General features: G+C 37.8%; 2 protein-coding genes across 2 annotated transcripts; both read right to left on the bottom strand.

Annotated features, from left to right (window-relative positions):
* Positions 1-349: 349 nt before the first annotated feature.
* LOC126492044 (olfactory receptor 6C2-like) lies at positions 350-1,303 on the bottom strand. Its single transcript, XM_050128147.1, has one exon. The coding sequence runs from the start codon at positions 1,301-1,303 to the stop codon at positions 350-352; it is 954 nt and encodes a 317-aa protein (XP_049984104.1).
* A 6,463-nt stretch (positions 1,304-7,766) lies between these two features.
* Positions 7,767-8,702, bottom strand: LOC126492050 (olfactory receptor 6C2-like). The gene has a single exon (XM_050128154.1). It carries the CDS (start codon positions 8,700-8,702, stop codon positions 7,767-7,769), a length of 936 nt encoding a protein of 311 aa, XP_049984111.1.
* Positions 8,703-19,611: the final 10,909 nt, after the last annotated feature.

Below are 19,611 nucleotides of genomic sequence, written 5' to 3'. Positions count from 1 at the left end.
TATCTATCTATCTATCTATCTATCAATCAATCATCTATCTATCTATTATAAATACAGTATTCTGTCTGCATGTATGCCTGCATGCCAGAAGAAGGCACCAGATCTCATTACAGATGGTTGTGAGCCAAAATGTGGTTCCTGGGAATTGAACTCAGGACCTCTGGAAGAGTAAAGCAGTGTTCTTAACCTCTGAGCCAGCTCTCCAGCTTCATCACTTCTGTTTTTTATATAACATATGTTCTGCTGTTTCTCAAAAATTCATAAGAAAGTTCATCCAAACACAGATCAAATCAAGAAGAGGCAAACATATATGGACTTTAATGGTTTATTCTAAATTAATATTTTATTTCTATATTTGAACTTTCTTTTTATTCATTGAGATCATGGCAAATTTTTTGAAGGAATCACTGAAGGCTTGTCTCACTTGCTTATTTCTCAGAGTATAAATGAAAGGGTTCAACATAGGAGCAACTGATGTCATTAAAACTGCCACACCTTTATTGATAGCCACAGATTCCTTTGCTGAAGGGTTGATGTAAATGAAAATACAACTTCCATAGGTGATTGAAACTACAATCATGTGAGAAGAACAGGTGGAAAAGGCCTTTTTCCTTTGCTGGGCAGAGGGGAATCTCAGAATGGTCTTGATGATGTGTCCGTAGGACAGAACAACACACACGAGGGTCAGAATGAAGGTCAGCACCGCACAGACAATCACCAGCTGCTCTAGGAGCCAAGTGTCTGAGCATGAGATCTTCAAGATAGGAGATGCATCACAGAAAAAATAATCAATAACATTTGAGTCACAGAATCTCAAATTTAGGAACAGGGTCAGTGGTGGGAATATGATCAGCAGGCCAGCCAGCCAGCAGCAGACGACAAGCTTCTGACACACCTTGCTGCTCATGATGGTTACATAATGCAGGGGTTTGCAGATGGCCACATAGCGATCATAGGACATAATGGCCAGAAGAAAAAATTCAATTACTCCAAAAACATCAGTAAAAAACACTTGAATGATACAAATATTATAAGTGATGGACCTGTCTCCTGTTGCTATGTTGTACAAATATCTAGGGATACAGGCAGATGTAAATGAAATTTCTAATATGGAGAAATTTTGTAGAAAAAAGTACATGGGTGTTTTAAGGTGGGAATCTAATATAGTGAGGGATATGATTGTCAGATTCCCAGTTACACTCAACATGTAGGCAAAAAATAGAAGCACAAAAATTGGAACCTGAAGCTGAGGGTCATCTGTTAGTCCCAACAGAATGAAGGTGGTTACTGTGTTGTTTTTCATCCCTGACTACTGAATTATTCAGTCTTCATGAAAAAGTTAGAGATGTCTCACTTGAAAAGTAGCAAAGCCAGAAAGCAGTGAGCAGAGAGTGTTCTAGTAAACTTATTCATGTGTACTTTCTTCTGTAAGTCGTAGCTGATACTGTCAATATTCCTGTGAGCTTAGTTATTCAACAACTTACTTTAGTCAATTGGTTTGGCAGTTTGTGATACATTTTTAAGGAAAAAATAAATAACTGTTGCAACATTAATATTCTTCATTTTTATGTTTGTAGTCTGTATCTAACTGGATCTTCCTATGGTGTTCTATTTTAATCACAATGTGTTCTGATTCAATGAAAGCATTGTCTTCGTATGTCTATTTCTTCTGCATTTGAAAGGTTCACATTCAAATGCAATCATGCCTTTCCTAGAATACTTGATCCTCGATAAAATGTAAACATATAACAACTCATCTGGATTCCATGAACAGGCTGTGTTCCATCAACTGTAACTTGTATTTTATATTATGCCCTGATGATTAAGTATGCATTTATGATGTATGTTTTCTGTTTTAAGTTGAAATTTCTTCATTGGTCTATAATGTCTCTGATTATTTTTATATTTCTTCATTAGTGTGGAGTTGATACTCATTGTTTACTGGAATACACAATCGATTATATATAGGAAATGTTTCTTCCAAGCTGAGAAAAAAATATCCTTTATGCTTTCAGTGTATTGAGGATGGAAAATACTTTAAAAACTTATCACTACTATTGAGTTTAAAATCAAGTTTAAAATAATACAAGGCTTTCTATGTGCTGACTCTGAGTAACTACTTACTTTTGACGTTTAGTTTGAATGTCACTTTACTAAGAGCAGCCTAAAAGTCCGTCGTTTGTATTGCTCATTTGTCTCCTGTGTCTGCTTCACACTCTCTCCTAGAATGCAAACATACTGAGATCAGGGATAGCTCTACTCTTTTTAACCAGGATGGAACCAACACAGTTCTACATAGTAATCAAGGTGTAAGAAATAGTTTAGCAGAATATACAAATCTATACCATGGGCTTCCACACTGAAGGGGGCATTATCCTCTTTCTGGGCTTCATCATCAAACTGTTTGGTGACTGATTTAAACTTTTCTTTGTGTGTTTGGTGTGTGCACATGTGTGTATTTGCAGGTGTTCAGGTATTTATCTGAATGCACATGTGTGTATTTGCAGGTGTTCAGGTATTTATCTGTGCACATGTGTGTATTTGCAGGTGTTTAGGTATTTATCTGAATGCACATGCATCTGGAGGCCACAGGTCCACACCAGGTACCTCCTCTATTGCTCTCCATTTTGCCTTCTGAAACAAGGTCTTTCACAGAACTGGGGCTTGCTGATTTGGCAAAGCTGGCCGGCTAGTGAACTCCAGTGGTCTTCCTAAGGATTGCAGGCATATACCACCGCACCAGCTACTTATGTAGTTGCTGGGAATCTGTACTGGGTCCTCACTGACAGAGCCATTAACACAGCACCTGTCATGCAGTGCATTTTCAAAATTTTGTGTTTTTCTATTATATATATATTTGCATTTGAACCAAAAGAGTTAGTTACTAGTGAATAAAGTCATTGCTGCTTTCCATGCTGTTCAAAGTGCTACGTAGCCTCTCCTCCCTATGTAAGCTGTCATTATAACTTTGTTACTGGAAAGTTTTTAGTTTTCTTGAGACATCTGCCAGTAATGTATTCAATCAAGGAATTCACATACCTTAATACATACTTTCACATGCTATTTACATAGTGATATGGAGCAAATATTTTTACATCTCCATAAATGCACTGAAGTCCACTTAACTCACCACACTACACTTGTGTTAAAAGCTCAGAACTCTCTCTAGTTTTATAAACTGTTAACATTTCAAAGTTTCACCTTTATTAAAAACAACAGGAATGTTTGCCAGCCTTTAAAACAACTTCCTATATTCTATTACATATCTCTTTATTTTCTGCGACTGTTAAAATGTCTGCAAAGTCTATTTACATTTTTGCACAGTTATCTAATTCTTAGAAATGTCACCTTTATGAATAAAAGCTTCATTTATTTCGTACCTTTGTCTACCAGGATGTTGTCTTCGAATGACCTTTACTTAACTTTTCCTTGACCTTTCAGTGTGGCCCTGTCACAGAACAGTTATCGAATTAACACAGTAAATATGTTTATTATACCTTTTTTTCAAGATTATTTTTTTTTACACAATCTTATTATGTACGCCTGACTGGCCTGGAACTCACTATATATGCCTGCTGGACTGTCCTTGAACTCACAGAGATCTGCCTGTTTCTGTCTCCCTTGTGCTGGGATTAATGATGAATACCACCACGTCTGTTTTGTTTTTTTTTTCTTTAAGATTTTTGGCGGTTTTGTTTGATATAGGTTCTGTCCTATCAGGTTTCCATTCAGAAAATTACATCGTGGAACATTCAGCATTTCAGTTTCTATTTTAGGATTTCATTACCATTTTCTACCTTATATTTTCTTTAGTGGATATTTCAATGGTGTATGAAAATAAGAGTTAGGGATTCACTAATTTTTGATTTAAAGTAACAGCTGCACTATTGTTTTTCTCAGGTGACACTTCGTATCAGCAGCCCATTTAACCAAGTGTATTTTGATGCTTGAATGACCATCTCCAGTGTTTGAGTTACTCTTGAAAAGAAAGCAATTTTGTTTCCATTTTCTTAACAAAATCCCATGCTATGTGAACAGTTGCTGTTTTGCCTTTAAACCAGTCTCTGCATCAAGAAATGAGGGCTACATCTCCTCTTAATTACATGGCCGGCTTACTGTCACCAGCATTCTGAACGAGAGCCAGCAGTGGCTTTTGAAGATCCATGACATTCCTGGGTACTTTAGAGACTGGATGATGTTGGTCAACGGAATGCATTCTTTTCAGCCTCCCTCAGCTGCCAACCCAGATCCCCTAGTGTATGCTCCTGGAGTTAGTTTGTGGTAACTCGCTTGTTCTTCTACTGCTGTGTGAGAGCCCTGGCTACAAAACGACCTTGATTTATTCTATTACAGCAATAATCCTAACTTTCAAGAGGCAAAGTTTTAAAAAAATTGCATTTTCCAAAGACATCTTTTTATTAAAAATATCCAGAGAACCAATTTTGTTCACATCTGGATAAGTTATCATGCTGGGTGATCTTTTTAATGCATACACCTTTCCTCTTAAAACAGGAGAGTGAGGTTATGAATCACAGCACTGTCCATCTGTAAAAATTTACATTATAGTTAGGTTTTGATGAAAAGCAGCACCCAAAAACACAACCCAGAACTACCTGTGCATTTTATACAACAATTTATATAAATAATTACAGATGATTTTGTTTGATTTGCAGTTGATTTATGCGAGGCCGAATATGTTTACCAGAGAAAATCATCGCCAGACATGAAGTTGAATGAAGTAGCCACCGTACTTACTCTGTTGAGAGCTACCAGCAGCTTCAGCGGATTCTTCAGCAAGTGTCCTGGAGTCTATTTTGATGCAGAGACCCTACCAGCAAAGGCTCATGTAGAACTTTCTCGTTTCAGTGCACCCATACCCACTTTCTCTCTTGTACTGTGGGAAGGTCAAGCCCTAGAGTCCCTCAAGATTCTTTCATCTCTAACACCCTGGAATTTTGTTCTCTTTTATCCTAGACACACATTCTCGATTTCTTTGGTTGAAAATAAAATGTAGCCACAAATGTTGTCCTCTTCTTTTTTTCAAACCATAGACATGATGATTTCTTTGGGTATTCTGCTACAATTTGCATTTATTTTATTTTTCAACCTGAAACTAAATAAATAAATGTCTGAGTCCTCAGTGACCTGTGTTCAGACATCACTAATTAGTCTCTGTAATGAACTTGAGCTAAAAGTCCTGAAAGATGCTGCAGTGGGGGCATTGTCCTTAGAGACCCAAAGATGCAGCCATAGCAACAGGAACAGGCCGAGACACGAAAGAAAAGGAAAAATTCAGATGGTCAAGAACCAGCTTGTGTTTTCCCCTCACCATTAATGAAAGATGAAAGATTAAATATATTGTAACTTCTATTTTTTTATCAGGCATTAAGTTGATAACACAAAAGTGTCAAACTTGAAGGAAGTTTCCACTTAATATTTTATTGTAAATGGCTGCAAAAATTTAAAATCTTAGAACTATGTTTTTCTATTATTTACTGAAATAAATTCCTTTTTCACTTAATTTAAGCTGTTATAACAAATTGACCAAGATCATATATTATAATGCACACTATATGCTTTTCAACTTCTATTTATTTTTAAACCACTCTTAGTTTGCCTCATTTTATTAGTTCTTTAAGAATTTTATACAACATATTTTAATCAGATTTACCCTTTATCCTCCCCTTTCTATACCCACCCAACTTTGTGTCTCTTTTTTGAAACTCACAATGTACAATTTGGGCTGTCCATACACTCTTGGATGTGTGGTTTTCACTGGAGGGCGGTAAGGTCACTAAAGACTGAACCCATAAAGGAAACTAACTTTCCATGTTGGAATTCTATCTGCCTGAGCCTGCGTAAGTCTTGAGTAGTGTTGGATGCTGAATTCGTACATGTAAGTGTCATGACAAAACCAGGAAACACCATTTCCTTGTAGTCGTCCACCATCTAAGGCTCTTAGAATCCATCCCTGTTTCCAAAATGATCTCCTGGGGCTGCACATTCCATAGCCTCTCATCATGTACACTTGGGTCAGCCAGATATTATGCAGAGAGAGAATAAGACCCTCTAAATCAACTGAGAAAAGCTCATATGAACTCAGAGACTGAAGAAGCAAACACGGGGCCGATATTGGTCTGCATATGTATTATAACTTTTAGCTTAGTATTTTTGTGGCACTCCTGAGTGTGAGAATGAGGGTCTCTGATTCATTCTTGGGTCTGCTCTTGGGATCTCTTTTCCTTCTTTGGGGTTGTCTTGTCCATCTTTGATATGATGGTTTTTGCTTCATTTTATTATATTTATTTTGTCATTTTTAGCTGTTATCTCTTAGAAGTCTGTTCTTTTCTAATGAAAGACCGAAAGGGAGTAGATCTAAAGGGGAAGAACTGGGAGTAGCAGAGGGAGGGGAACCATAATCCCAAAATAGTGTGTGAGAAGAATCTTCTCAATAAAGGGGAAATAGTTTTAAAAAAGAAGGGAAGAAATAAGGTTGTTGGAAGAAATGAATAAATGTTCTGTCCTACCCTCCCCTACCAAACACTATAGTTAATAATATTAATTTTTTTGAGCTTTTCTGTGTAGCCCTCACTGCCCTAGAACATGCTCTGTAGACCAGGATGACCATTGCCTCCCAAGGGCTGGAGTTAAAGGTGTGTGCCACTATGCCCAGATAATAATGATGATTTTTTTATATATATGAGCATTTTTGATAGATTTAATGAGATCAAAAGACATCATTCTCATTCATGGCAAACATTTATTTCAGAATAAGTTTTTCTTTTTAAAGTTATTACATATTAATTTTTAGACATGTCTTAAAACATAACAAGTGTGCATATTTATGAAGTATCACATGATGTCTTGATACAAGAACACACAAGATACAAATTTAATTTCTTCAAACATTAATAATTTCTGTATGATAAAAACATTCAGAATTTATTGTCAGGCTTTTGAATGATATTGTTCGGTACCATTATCTCTGCAGCAATCGTGTATGCAGTAACTGGAGCATCTGACTTCTGCCCGTCCTCAATTTAGTTAAACATTCCCCAGCATTCTCTTCCTCCCTGCTCCTGATAAATACCTTCTGGTTCCCCACTTCTCTGAGGTCAGCCCTTCTATAACCCACATAAGAGGGAAATACTTGCCTGTCTGTGCCTGATTTACTTCAGCACAATTGTCCTATCCCACCTCTATCACAAATGATAGAATTTCATCCTGTTTTATGATTAAAAGCATTTCCTGCTGTGCACGTACAACATTTTGGTTAGCCACTCATTAGCCTGTTCCCATTCTCTGTTCTATCACTGAGAGTACATATGGGATGGGGTAGATTTTTTTTTTGTGTGTGTCTTCTTCTGTTTTCAGGGCCCAAACAGTGCCTGCCTTAAAGAAAGAACATATTGATCTGATATCCATTAAATGAATTAGTGAATAAACCAATTGAAAGTTATGGATTAGAAGAAACAATTGTGACTTAATTTTTGCTGAAGATGTAAAACTCTCTTGGCAATTGCTTCTCTATTGTTTTGCATTATTTTGTTATTTTGTGGGTATTCTTAGTTTTCAAGTGGAAGAGGGGGTAATGAGTTCTGAAAGCTTTTAACACACCTGGAAGGACACCTGGAAGGATGTGATCTTAAAAGAGGTTCACGGGGGCTGGAGTCGCAGGTGACCACAATGAGCAAAAGTCCAGAAAACATTAACCTGACCCAGAAGTTTGGGAAGTTTACCACCCATGTTCGCTAGGTTTCACCATCTTATTTCTTGGGAACTATTACAGTTCTTTTTATTGAGTCCCAGAAGGCTTGCTTGACTTGCTTGTTCCGAAGTGTGTAGATGAAAGGGTTCAGCACAGGGGCAATGGAAGTAGTGAGAACTGTCACACCCTTGTTAATGGCCACCTCCTCCTTAGCCGAAGGCTTGATGTAGATGAAGATGCAGCTGCCGTAGGTGATGGAAACCACAATCATGTGGGAAGAGCTGGTAGAGTAGGCTTTTCTCTTTTGTTGGGCAGAAGGGAATCTAAGAACTGTCTTGATAATATAAATGTAGGAGAGAACAACACACACCAGTGTTATGATGAGAGTCAACACAGCGCAGATGAGGACTGTCTGCTCCATGGACCACGTGTCTGAACACGCGATTTTGAGGAGAGGGAAAGCGTCACAGATGAAATGATCAATGATATTAGAATCACAGAACTCCAGCTTTAGGCCAAGGCTAAGTGGAGGGATTAAAATAAGTAAGCCAGCTACCAAAGAACAGAATACAAGACTCCTGCAGACTGTGGGGTTCATGATAGTCACATAGTGCAGTGGCCTGCAGATGGCCGCGTAGCGGTCATAGGACATGGCAGCTAGAAGGAAGAATTCAGTCACACCAAAAAGGTCAGTGAAAAATACTTGGCCGACACAGGCATTATAGGTAATAATTTTGTCACCCGTTGCTATGCTATACAAGTATCTGGGGATGCTGGCAGATGTGAATGAGATCTCCAAGAGAGCAAAGCTTCTCAGGAAATAGTACATGGCTGTTTTAAGGCGAGGGTCCACTAAGATGAGGGAAATGATGGTCAGATTTCCAGTTATGCTCAGTGAGTAGGTAAAGAAGAGAAAGACAAAGACAAGAACCTGCAGCTGCTGGTCATCTGTCAGTCCCAGTAAGATGAAAGTTGTGATGGTGTGGTTCCTCATTACTGATTCCTGGTCTCTCTTAGATCTGCACAGAACATTCAGAGATATTTTGTTATAGATTCCTAGTTTTAAATCTGCCAGAGTTCTCTTATTTATTCTAGCTTTAAAAACAATTACGCTTTAAATGCCTAGTGTATAAGGACTTCTATGTCCTGTGGTTCTGCTATTTCATGGGAAGCAAAGGTATCTTTTGGCTCAAGAATTATCAGAATTGCCTGGAATTTTGTGACGCACTTCCCAAGCATACGGTTCCTTTGTGAAGTGCCGACGCAAGTCAGACCACCTGGGATGGCTATGCATGGTAATCACTTCCGGTCTCTGTCCCAACTCTAGAGCTAAAACCTTTACATTTTGTCTGCTGCAGTGTGTGTTTTCATCCTGAAGACTTCCAGACTTAGCAATCATGAATGTACAGTGTACGCAGAGATATCAGCTCAGCTATGTGCACACACAGACACACACAGACACACACACACACACTTCCCTAGTTGTTCCCTTGATACTGCCTCTTTATTGGGTTTCTTTGTCCCTTAGCTACCACTTAGCAATTCAGGGTGGTACACGACACAGAAGGTCTTAGAGCAGGATATAATTATACAGAGAACATACATTCATATCAACATGTATGTTGATAGATATATTTCCAAGAGCCTGACTGTGATGATCCTCTATCATCCCATGCACATCACATTTTAGTTTGCTTTTCCCGCACAGACCAGTCTCAACCTCAATATAAAAAATGGAATAAAAGAATAAGGAGAATGGCTAATCCAGTCTAGGAGAAAGATTGTAACTTGTTTGAGGACATTTACATAAATAAACAGTGGTAGCTAAATTTCAATAAGTATGTATTTATTTAGAAACTATGGCTTTTCTACAAATTCTGAGGTCGCAAAAGTCAATTTGAATTTTTTATGTTTTAAACCATTGACAAAATTATCGAAATTGGTGTTTCCTTTATCGTCCTTTACTTAAGAAAATTACAGTATTTTCAACAGTTCCTGTGTTTAAAATATGGTACTGGTAACCCCCATCTCTGCAACCTTTGAGAACATTATGGGGATTAATATACAAGGAAGGACACTCATTCAGAAATCTTGGAACGGAAACCTTTTTTCACTATTGGCACAACTCAGTCAAACCCACATGCAACTGGTTGTTTATCAAATGCTTCTAAGTGTATTTATCTATTACATGTTTTCCAATCAGTTGTCTATAAAGGTATTTTCCTGTTTAAATGGACTTCTAAAGCAAAGCATTTCCATATTGACTTTGTATAACTACATTTTATATGAATTGATGATTAAGTATATTTTTTGATTAAAATTGTTTTGTTTGTAGACAGGATCTTGGTACATAATCCAGGATACTTCAAACCTCAATCCTCCTGTCTCAGCCTCCTATTGAGATTATAAACATGTTTCACTACAAATGGATACTTTGGTTCTTAAAGAGACTAATATTTTGCTCTGTCTATATTCATAGGTCACAACAGAGAAATTGCCTTCTTTTCCCCAGATGTCCTCAAAAATTCCTTCTCCCAGCTCTACCTCGAGTCTCAGAGGTGACACAGAGATCGGTCTTCTGAGTAAGGTTAATCAGTGTTGTCACCATTGGCTGTTAGTGCTATCAGTGTAGCTAACTGATTTTTGTTTATTTTCAAAATCAAATGAGGACAGAGATTTCTAATGATTCCTCAATGTTCACAATTTGTCTTTCTTTGAATGACCAGGTATTTACCTAAGCGTGTGCACATAGATCTTATTTGTTTCATGTTTGGTTCTCAATGTAGTTAATAGATTTCTCAACCGTCATCAGATTTTAACATTCATTTATTGCTTCTTTTGAGCCTTCCTGGCATTGAGATTATAGGCATGTGCCATCAGCTGAGTTGAACACTTAAGTGCAAATATATTCTTGTACATAAAATCTCTCCATTTTATGCATATACTTATATATTGTTATAAATTTATATTTTTATATATGAAAAGAAGCTATGTTCTATAGAAAAAAGGAGTGCTTTGAAAATATAGAAATTTTCACTCATATTTATTTCCCATTTTAAGAGGTAATCTTTTCCAAGGTATACAAAACTGAGATCAAACAAAGTAGATATAGTAAAAACAAGAAAATTGATTTGCTTACCATTGTGACTATCAACATAGATTTTAATGGTTGTTTAAATTTGATGTCTTAAAATTTCTAAATTAAAATGATAATTGAGATGAAGATTCTCATATCAACTTATAGCCACTTTTGCCACTGTCAAGTTCATAACAGCTTGAGGATGCATACACACCTCAGTAGAATCTATCTTTATCCTATTTCTTGGGCTTCCCTATTGTACTACTTTAGCCTCCTTCCTGAAAAAACAAACAAAGCTGACAGCAATCATCTCCACTTACGATCGTTGTTGCTCTGACTTAGAACAATGAGCATTGGTGACATTTGACTTTGTTAATAAAAATGCAATGAACTAAATAAGCAAATCCCTAGTGATGTACATTCACTAATGAACCTTCCGAGTTACCTAATTTCAGGTTTACAAAGTATACCGAGTTCTGCTTCTTTAGAGACAGTGTCTATGGAGACAGAAGGATACAGTATTGAATAAAGTCTATTAAGACTGTAGAAGAATCTTATTATAGACTAATCTGTAGACTTAGACATAATACATAAATACAGAAACAAACATATAATACATTAAACTGAAATTAAATCTATGGGTACACCTAATAAAACATTATTAAAGCTTGTTATATGAATAACTTATTATATTTGAGAAATTTTAATGGTTTAAGGAAAACGGAGAAAATACAGAAAATTAAATAATTAATTGCTGATTTTATTATAGTGGTGACTATTTCAGATTTTGTTCTACAGTTGTATAACCATGATTTTAAGTACTGCCTAAAAAATACTCAAAGACCTCTGGGTAAAAAGGCATTTAGAAATCACATCCATTTGATTTGGTGAAAGAAAACAGGCAGGATGATTGATACACATAGAAATTTTTATCCCTGAAAGAAATGATAGTTGTAAGTGAATTTATCAGCCCCAGATGAGATTTCTTCCTTTTCTCCTTCCTTCCTTCCTTCCTTCCTTCCTTCCTTCCTTCCTTCCTTCCTTTTCTTTTTTTTCCCTTTTTTTTTTTTCAGGAAACAGACGAGAGGGGCTGTGGACAGTATCCAGCTGCCACCAGTGGCTTGGTGGAGATCAGGGGAATTATAAGAAACGCTTCATTTAATAGTTAGCTGGATGACCAAGGCCTGGATACATATTTGGTGGGGATGCCTGGAAGCTAAAGACTTTGGCAAAACTCATTTTGTTAAGGTCAGGAGGAATGGTCCGACATTGGCTTATACCCTCTCTTCCCTCTCCACACTAGCACTGAGAGAGGAGCGAGAGTAGAGTCTGTACCCAGCAGATCAATGGCCCTATGGACATTGGAAACCCTCCATGGACAGATAGAAATGGGACTGATATGTGAAACGGGGAGCTGGTGGCAAACTCTCTTAAGGCTGATGGGTGAGGGTGACAGGGATGAGGGAGGGCTCCTATCCCTGCCCCCACAACTTGCTCAGATGAACACCATTTGGAGAGACGTTCTGCAGAGCCCAAAGCTGGGCAGAGCCAATGACTTGGGAGAAAGAGTAAGGGGACAGAGCTATGAGTCTGAGGGCTGAGATAGCTTTGCACTTTAAGTTCTCTGACAAAGTTAGGAAACTACGGCAAGGATCCAACCCTGTCTTTCCTAATACAGAGCTGCTGAACTGTAGGAAATTGAACTGCATAGCTAAACTCAATGTAGCTGTGAGTAAAACGCCCCCAAAGGTGGTCTAAACTCCTTTGGAGCAACACAAACTGTAGATTTGCTTTTTCACAGGTTTGAACCAGGACTGCAAGTGGTGTCTTTTCCCATCAATGCAGTTCTTTCCACGAAACATCACAAAGAGGCAAAGAGTTCAAAATCCATCCCACCAAGGAAAAATATCAATTGATATGATTAAAAAAAACTCATGTACCACATTTTGAATTTTTGTTTATTAACATTTTTGAAGGCTGGAAGTTATTTTTAATAAGATTTTAATTAAAATAGAATTATATAACTTCCCCTTCCCTTTCTTGCCTCTAACCCAGCCCAGTAACCCTCATTTGAACCTCTCCTACGGCTCCCTTTTAAGTTGGTAGCCACTTTTTCTTTGATTATTGTTACATATGTATAGCTGTACGTATTCATATTCATGAATATATAAAAATAAATCTCCTGAATCTGTTTTCTGTGTATATTGTTTAGGGGCTGACGACTCTACATTGGACAACCAGTGAGGGGGCTCATCCCTGGGAAAGGCTGATTATCCTCCCAGCAGTCTCTAGCTGCATACAGATTTTTTTCTATGGATGGGACCCATGAAATTTTCCCCCTTCCACATGTAACTTGTCCCTTGATATTGCCATTTTCCCAATCTTGTGTATGCTTACATTTTTAGGAGAGACTGTTTCACAGCTGAGCTACAGTATTCTGACTTTTACACTCTTTCTGCTCCATCTTCCATGGTGTTCCTGAGACACGAGAGCTGTGATGTGGATGTGTCCACTGGAGATGAGCTCTCTACAATCGCTTATTCTTGCACTGTGTCCTGTTGCCGTTTTCTGTGATGGCCTCCATCTGCTATAGAACAAAAAGAAGCAGACTCAACCAGGACAAGTAGAAGACAGGAAATAATCAAATTGAGAGCTGAAATCACCAAAATAGAAACAAAGAAAACAATCCAAAGACTCAATAAAACAAAGAACTGGTTCTTTGAGAAAATCAACAAGATAAATCTGTATCCAAACTAATCATAAGGCAGCGAGAGAACATCCAAATGAACACAATCAGAAATAAAAAGGGAGACATAACAAAAGACACAGGAAATTTAGAGAATCATTAGATCATACTACAAAACCTATAGTCCACAAAATTGGAAAATGTAAATGAAAATGGGCAATTTTTTTTAGATAGATACCATATACAAAAATTAAATCAAGACCAGGAGAGCAATTTTTTTTTAAAATTTTTTTTGAGAGCAATTTAAATATACCTATGAACTACAAGAAATAGAAGCTGTCATCAAAACCTCACAACCAAAAAAAGCCCAGGGCCGGATGGTTTTAGTCCATAATTCTACCAGAACTTCCAAGAAGAGCGAATACCTATACTCCTCATAGAGTTCCACATAATAGAAACAGAAGGAACATTGCCAAACTCTTTTTTATGAGGCTACAGCCACCCTGAACCAAAACCACACAAAGACTCAACCAAAAAAAGAAAATTACAAACTAATCTCACTAATGAACATAGATGCAAAAATAATCACTAAAATACAGGCAAACGGAATGCAAGAACACATTAAAAAATTATCCATTACGATCAAGTAGGTTTCATCCCAGAGATGCAGGGCTGGTTCAACATATGAAAATCTATCGATGTAATCCATCAAGAAAAAAGAACCATATGATCATCTCAATAGATGCTGAAAAGCATTTGATAAAACCAATACCCATTCATGATAAAGGTCTTGGAGAGATCAGTGATGTAAGGAACATATCCAAATATAATAAAAGCAATATATAGCAAGCCAAAAGTCAATATCAAATTAAATGGAGAGAAACTCAAAGTGATTCCACTAAAATCAGAAACAAGACAAGGCTGTCCACTCTCTCCATAACTCTTCAACATAGTTCTTGAAGTTTCAGCAATAGCAATAAGACATCAAAAAGTGATGTGGGAGTGATTTCTTAATAATAAAGAAACTGCCTCGGCCCTCATTGGATAGAAAATTAGGTAGGCGGAGTATACAGAAGAGAATTCTGGGAGAAAGAAGCTTAGTGGAGGAGTCGCCATGATTCTCCCGCTCCAGACAGACGCAGGTTAAGATCCTCCCTGGTAAGCCAGCTCGTGGGCTACACAGAATATTAGAAATGGGTTAGAACAATATGTAAGAGCTAGCCATAAGGAACTGGAACTATCCGGGCCAGGCAGTGTTTGAAAGAATACAGTTTCCGTGTAATTATTTCTGGGTATAAGCTAGCCATGCGGGCGGCCGGGTGCCGGGGACGCAGCCCTGCCGCTCCTATTTCAACAGATGGCGCCCAGACGTGATGGGCTAAATCCACTTAAAAACCTGAGAAGGCTTAAAAATAAGGGAGAGAGAGTTTAACACAGATTTTTGCTGTTTTGTTGGTGGCGTGCTGTAGAGAGATTCCTGATTCAGCTACAACAGCAGAAAAATAAGCTACATCATTTTAAAGCGCGGCTTCCTGGGGGCTGTGCTGCCAGCATGAACTCTGGCTTTAAAGCATTTCAAGGCTTTTATGGGACTGGATGTTTGTGTTCCGCTTGGGATCGGAGGAGAGTGCTCTGAGACCGTGCAGATGGCTCAGAGCTCCCCGCCTGCACCTGGGCAGAAGGCAGAATCAGGCTTAGGCAGGCGGAAGAGCATGGCGGATTCCTGCCGCTATACAGAGACGCATTTTCAGACTGCGCAGTGCTCTGCATGTCAGATTTGGCTGTAACTTGGATGAAAAGAGTTTCTGTGCTGCACACTCAGTCTCAGAGTTAAACTGCTGAGTGCGGCTCCAATGTGGACTTGCTGTGTGCCTGAAACTGTGAATGGTTCAGGGGCACCAAATGACTCTGAGGCAGGAGCGGCTGCTCCATGCTGAACTGTGCTGATCTCAGGCAGGAACTACCGTAATTACCTTAAAACCGTGCAGTTAAGGTTTAGACTGGGCAGGACACAGGCAGTACCGTATTACCTGTAAATGGTGCAACTTAAGTTTTTAAGAAATGCTTAACATTTTAAGAAATGCTCCTGTATAGTAAAGAAATTACAGATTCACAATAAAACAGATTCAGACACTGTTGGATAAATGTACGTAGGCTTGGGAAAGAGAAGAAAAAGAATATAAAGAATAAAGTTAATGTCTTAAAAAGAAAAAGGGTAAAGTCTTTAAAGAGACAGAGTACAGAAGTACAGAGAGTTATAGATTAAAAGAAATAAAGAAATATAAGCCACGTAAAAATGGAAAATTCACAGAGAGTCTGGATTATGTACATTGTGTTTTCTTTAAAATTTTTGACTGTGAAGGAGCTAAGTACAGAGAGACATTTCATTACATGGGCTGCCAATCTAAACCAAAATGGATATAAGGGTATTATGATTTCAGAATTTGGGTCTAAGGATATGATGCTTTGGAGAGGGTCTTCTTTTGTTTTTGCAGAGGATGAGACCCTGTGGATTGCATCTATTCCGATTTGGTATGATAGACCACGCCCTCCTGAAAGGTTGCTGTGAATACCCTCAAAAAATTGCTTCGCTCAATTGCCAACTGAGATGAAACTAGCATACAGGTTATATCATGAACAACCTAATTAACGACGCCCCTATTCAGCAGGAAGCAGTTTGTAGAGAAAAAACTACGCCCATGTTCCCAAATATTGTTTATAAATGTTCTTTTACATTTAAAGGGGGATATGATATAGATATGAATAATTTGCATTGGTATGGATTTTATGGTCAATTTTGTTATATGTATATGTATTTTTGATCTTGATTAAGGTATTGTGATTGTGTAGTTCATTTAAAAATGTAATGTATAATTAGGAAATATAGGTTGTTAATGGATAATCATCGCTAATACTTAAGCTTGTAGTCATGTTAGTTAGATTTTCTAGATATATAGAGAGATATTTTAGTTAGATAGGCATTCTTCATATCTTTCAAAGGCTGCAGAATATGGCATTTAAGATATTTTAATAACTTAGGGTTTTTCATGACAATGAGACACATTTGCTCCTGGCAGCACCAATCTATTTCAAGAGGAAGATGGGCATCGAAGAGAATCCTTATGGAGTTTGATAGCCATTTGGGCAAGAAACTGCTCTTGCCTGGACTGTTGCATAAACTGGACACAGAGAACCCGCAGAGAGAGGACTGCTGAACTTGCCTAAAGGTGAGATGACCTTTTGGGGTTCCTGCTTCATGAAAGAGTCTGTGAGACATTCTGCAGGACACAGCAAAAAGTGACTGAACTGTCTTTGGAATTTCTTGCTTGATGAGAATGTCTGCTGGATACTATGGGCCTGTAGGCCGAAGATGGATGCCCCAACGGTACAGAGGAACTTTGGGTGACTGTCCAGGCAGCGAGATGTCTCTGTCATTTCTAGAGTTTTCTTATTTCTTGTTTGATAGGTAATATTATATCCTTCTGGAGTCTTTGATGGAGTTGAAGAATGGTTAGTTATAGTTTTCCTTAGTTATGATAAGAGATAAAATAGATATAAATATTGTAACTGTAATTCTTACTTGATAACTGTTTTGTTATATGTAATTTTACTATGTTAAAGTTAAAGCCTTTCTTTTTTGTTTAAACAGAAAAAGGGGAAATGATGTGGGAGTGATTTCTTAATAATAAAGAAACTGCCTCGGCCCTCATTGGATAGAAAATTAGGTAGGCGGAGTATACAGAAGAGAATTCTGGGAGAAAGAAGCTTAGTGGAGGAGTCGCCATGATTCTCCCGCTCCAGACAGACGCAGGTTAAGATCCTCCCTGGTAAGCCAGCTCGTGGGCTACACAGAATATTAGAAATGGGTTAGAGCAATATGTAAAAACTAGCCAATAAGAGACTACAGATAATTGGCCAGGCAGTGTTTGAAAGAATACAGTTTCCGTGTAATTATTTTGGGCATAAGCTAGCCATGCGGGTGGGTGGCCGGGTGCCGGGGACGCAGCCCTGCCGCCGCTCCTATTTCAACAAAAAAGAGATCAAGGAGATTCAAATTTGAAAGGAAGAAGTCAAAATTTCATTATTTGCAGATGATAAGATAGTGTATATAAGTGACCCCAAAAACTCTACCAGAGAACTCATACAGCTGATAAATAAATACCTTTGGTGATGTGGCAGGATACAAGATCAACTGAAATAAAAATCAGTAGCTCTACTAGATACAAAGGACAAAGAAGCTGAGAGGAAAATCAGAGAAACATCACTTTTTATGATAGCCACAAATAACTTAAAATATCTTGGGGGTAATACTAACCAAAGAAGTGAAAGACCTATTTGACAAGAACTTTAAGTCTTTGAAGAAAGAAGTTGATGAAGATATCAGAAAATGAAAAGACCTCCCATGCTCTTGGCTAGGTAGGAACAACATAGTAAAAATGACAATCCTACCAAAAACAATCTATAGATTCAATGCAATCCCATCAAAATCCCAACACAATTCTTCACAGACCTTGAAAGAACAATAATCAACTTTATACAGAAAAACAAAAAACCCAGGATAGCCAAAACATTCCTATACAATAAAGGATCTTCTGGAGGCATTACCATCCCTGACTTCAAACTCTATCACAGAGCTACAGTAATGAAAACAGCTTGGTACTGGCATAAAAACAGAGACGTTGACCAATGGAATCGAATCAAAGACCCAGATAATAATCCACATACCTATGAACACCTGATTTTTGACAAAGAAGCTAAAATTATACAATGAAAAAAGGAAGTATCTTCAACAAATAGTGTTGGCATAACATGTAGAAAATAAAAATAGATCCATATCTATTGCCATGCACAAAACTCAAGTCCAAATGGATTAAAGACCACAATATCTGAACACACTAAACCTGATAGAAAAGTGGAAAGTAGTCTTCCTAAGTATAACCCCAGTACCACAGATAATAAGGGTAACAATAAATAAATAGGACCTCCTTAAACTGAAAAGTTTCTGTAAAGCAAAGGATATAGTCAATAAGATAAAAAGGCAGCCTACTAAGTGGGATCTTCACCAAGCCCACATCAGAAAAAGGACTAATCTCCAAAATATATAAAGAACTGAAGAAATTAGACATTAAAGTTCTAAATAACCCAATTAAAAATGGGGTATGGAACTAAACAGAGAATTTTCTTTATTTTTCTTTTTTTTTAAAACAATTTATTTAGATTCATTTTATGTGCATCAGTGTAAAGGTGTCAGATCCCCTGGAACTGGAGTGAGACAGACAGTTGGGAGCTGCCATGTGGGTGCTAGGAATTGAACTCAGGTCATTTGGAAGAGCAGTCAATGCTCTTAACCACTGAACCATCTCTCCAGCTCTAAACAGAGAATTTTCATCAGAAGAATCTCAAATTCCAAAAGATACTTAAGCACATGTTCAACATCCTTAGCGATCAGGGAAATGCAAATCAAAACAGCTCTGAGATACCATCTTACACCTGTCAGAATGTCTAAAATCAAAAACACTAATGATAGCTTATGCTGGAGAAGATGTGGAGTAAGTGGAACACTCATCCATTACTGGTGGGAATGCAAACTTGTGCAACCACTTTGGAAATCAGTGTGGTGGTTTTTCAGGAAATTGGGAGTCAACCTACCTCAGGATCCAGCAATACCACTCTTGGGAAAAATACTCAAAAGATGCTCAATCATACTACAAAAGCATTTGTTCAACTATGTTCATAGAAGCATTATTTGTAATAGCCAGAACCTGGAAACAACCTAGATGCCCCTCAACGGAAGAATGGATAAAGAAATTGTGGCAATCCACACATTAGAGTACTACTCAGTGGTAAAAACCAATGACTGATGGAGGAAGGTCATTGGTTAAATAAAGAAACTGCCTTGGCCCTGATAGGTTAAAATTTAGATAGGCGGAGTAAACAGAACAGAATGATGGGAGAAAGAGGAAGTGAGCTCAGACGCTATGCAGCTCTCTCCAGGGCAGACGCAATGTAGCCAGCCACCAGGTCAGACATGCTGAATCTTTCCTGGTAAGCGCATCTCGTGGTGCTACATAGATTATTAGAAATGGGTTAAGAGGCTGAAACTAATTGGCCAGGCACTGTTTAAAAGAATACAATTTG

The sequence above is a fragment of the Alexandromys fortis genome, unplaced genomic scaffold (genome assembly GCF_014885135.2).
Source record: "Alexandromys fortis isolate MF-2015 unplaced genomic scaffold, M_Fortis_MF-2015_v1.1 scaffold_263, whole genome shotgun sequence".
Lineage (NCBI taxonomy): Eukaryota > Metazoa > Chordata > Mammalia > Rodentia > Cricetidae > Alexandromys > Alexandromys fortis.
The sequence above is the reverse complement of the archived record's forward strand: the minus strand, read 5'-3'. Positions and strand labels throughout refer to the sequence as shown.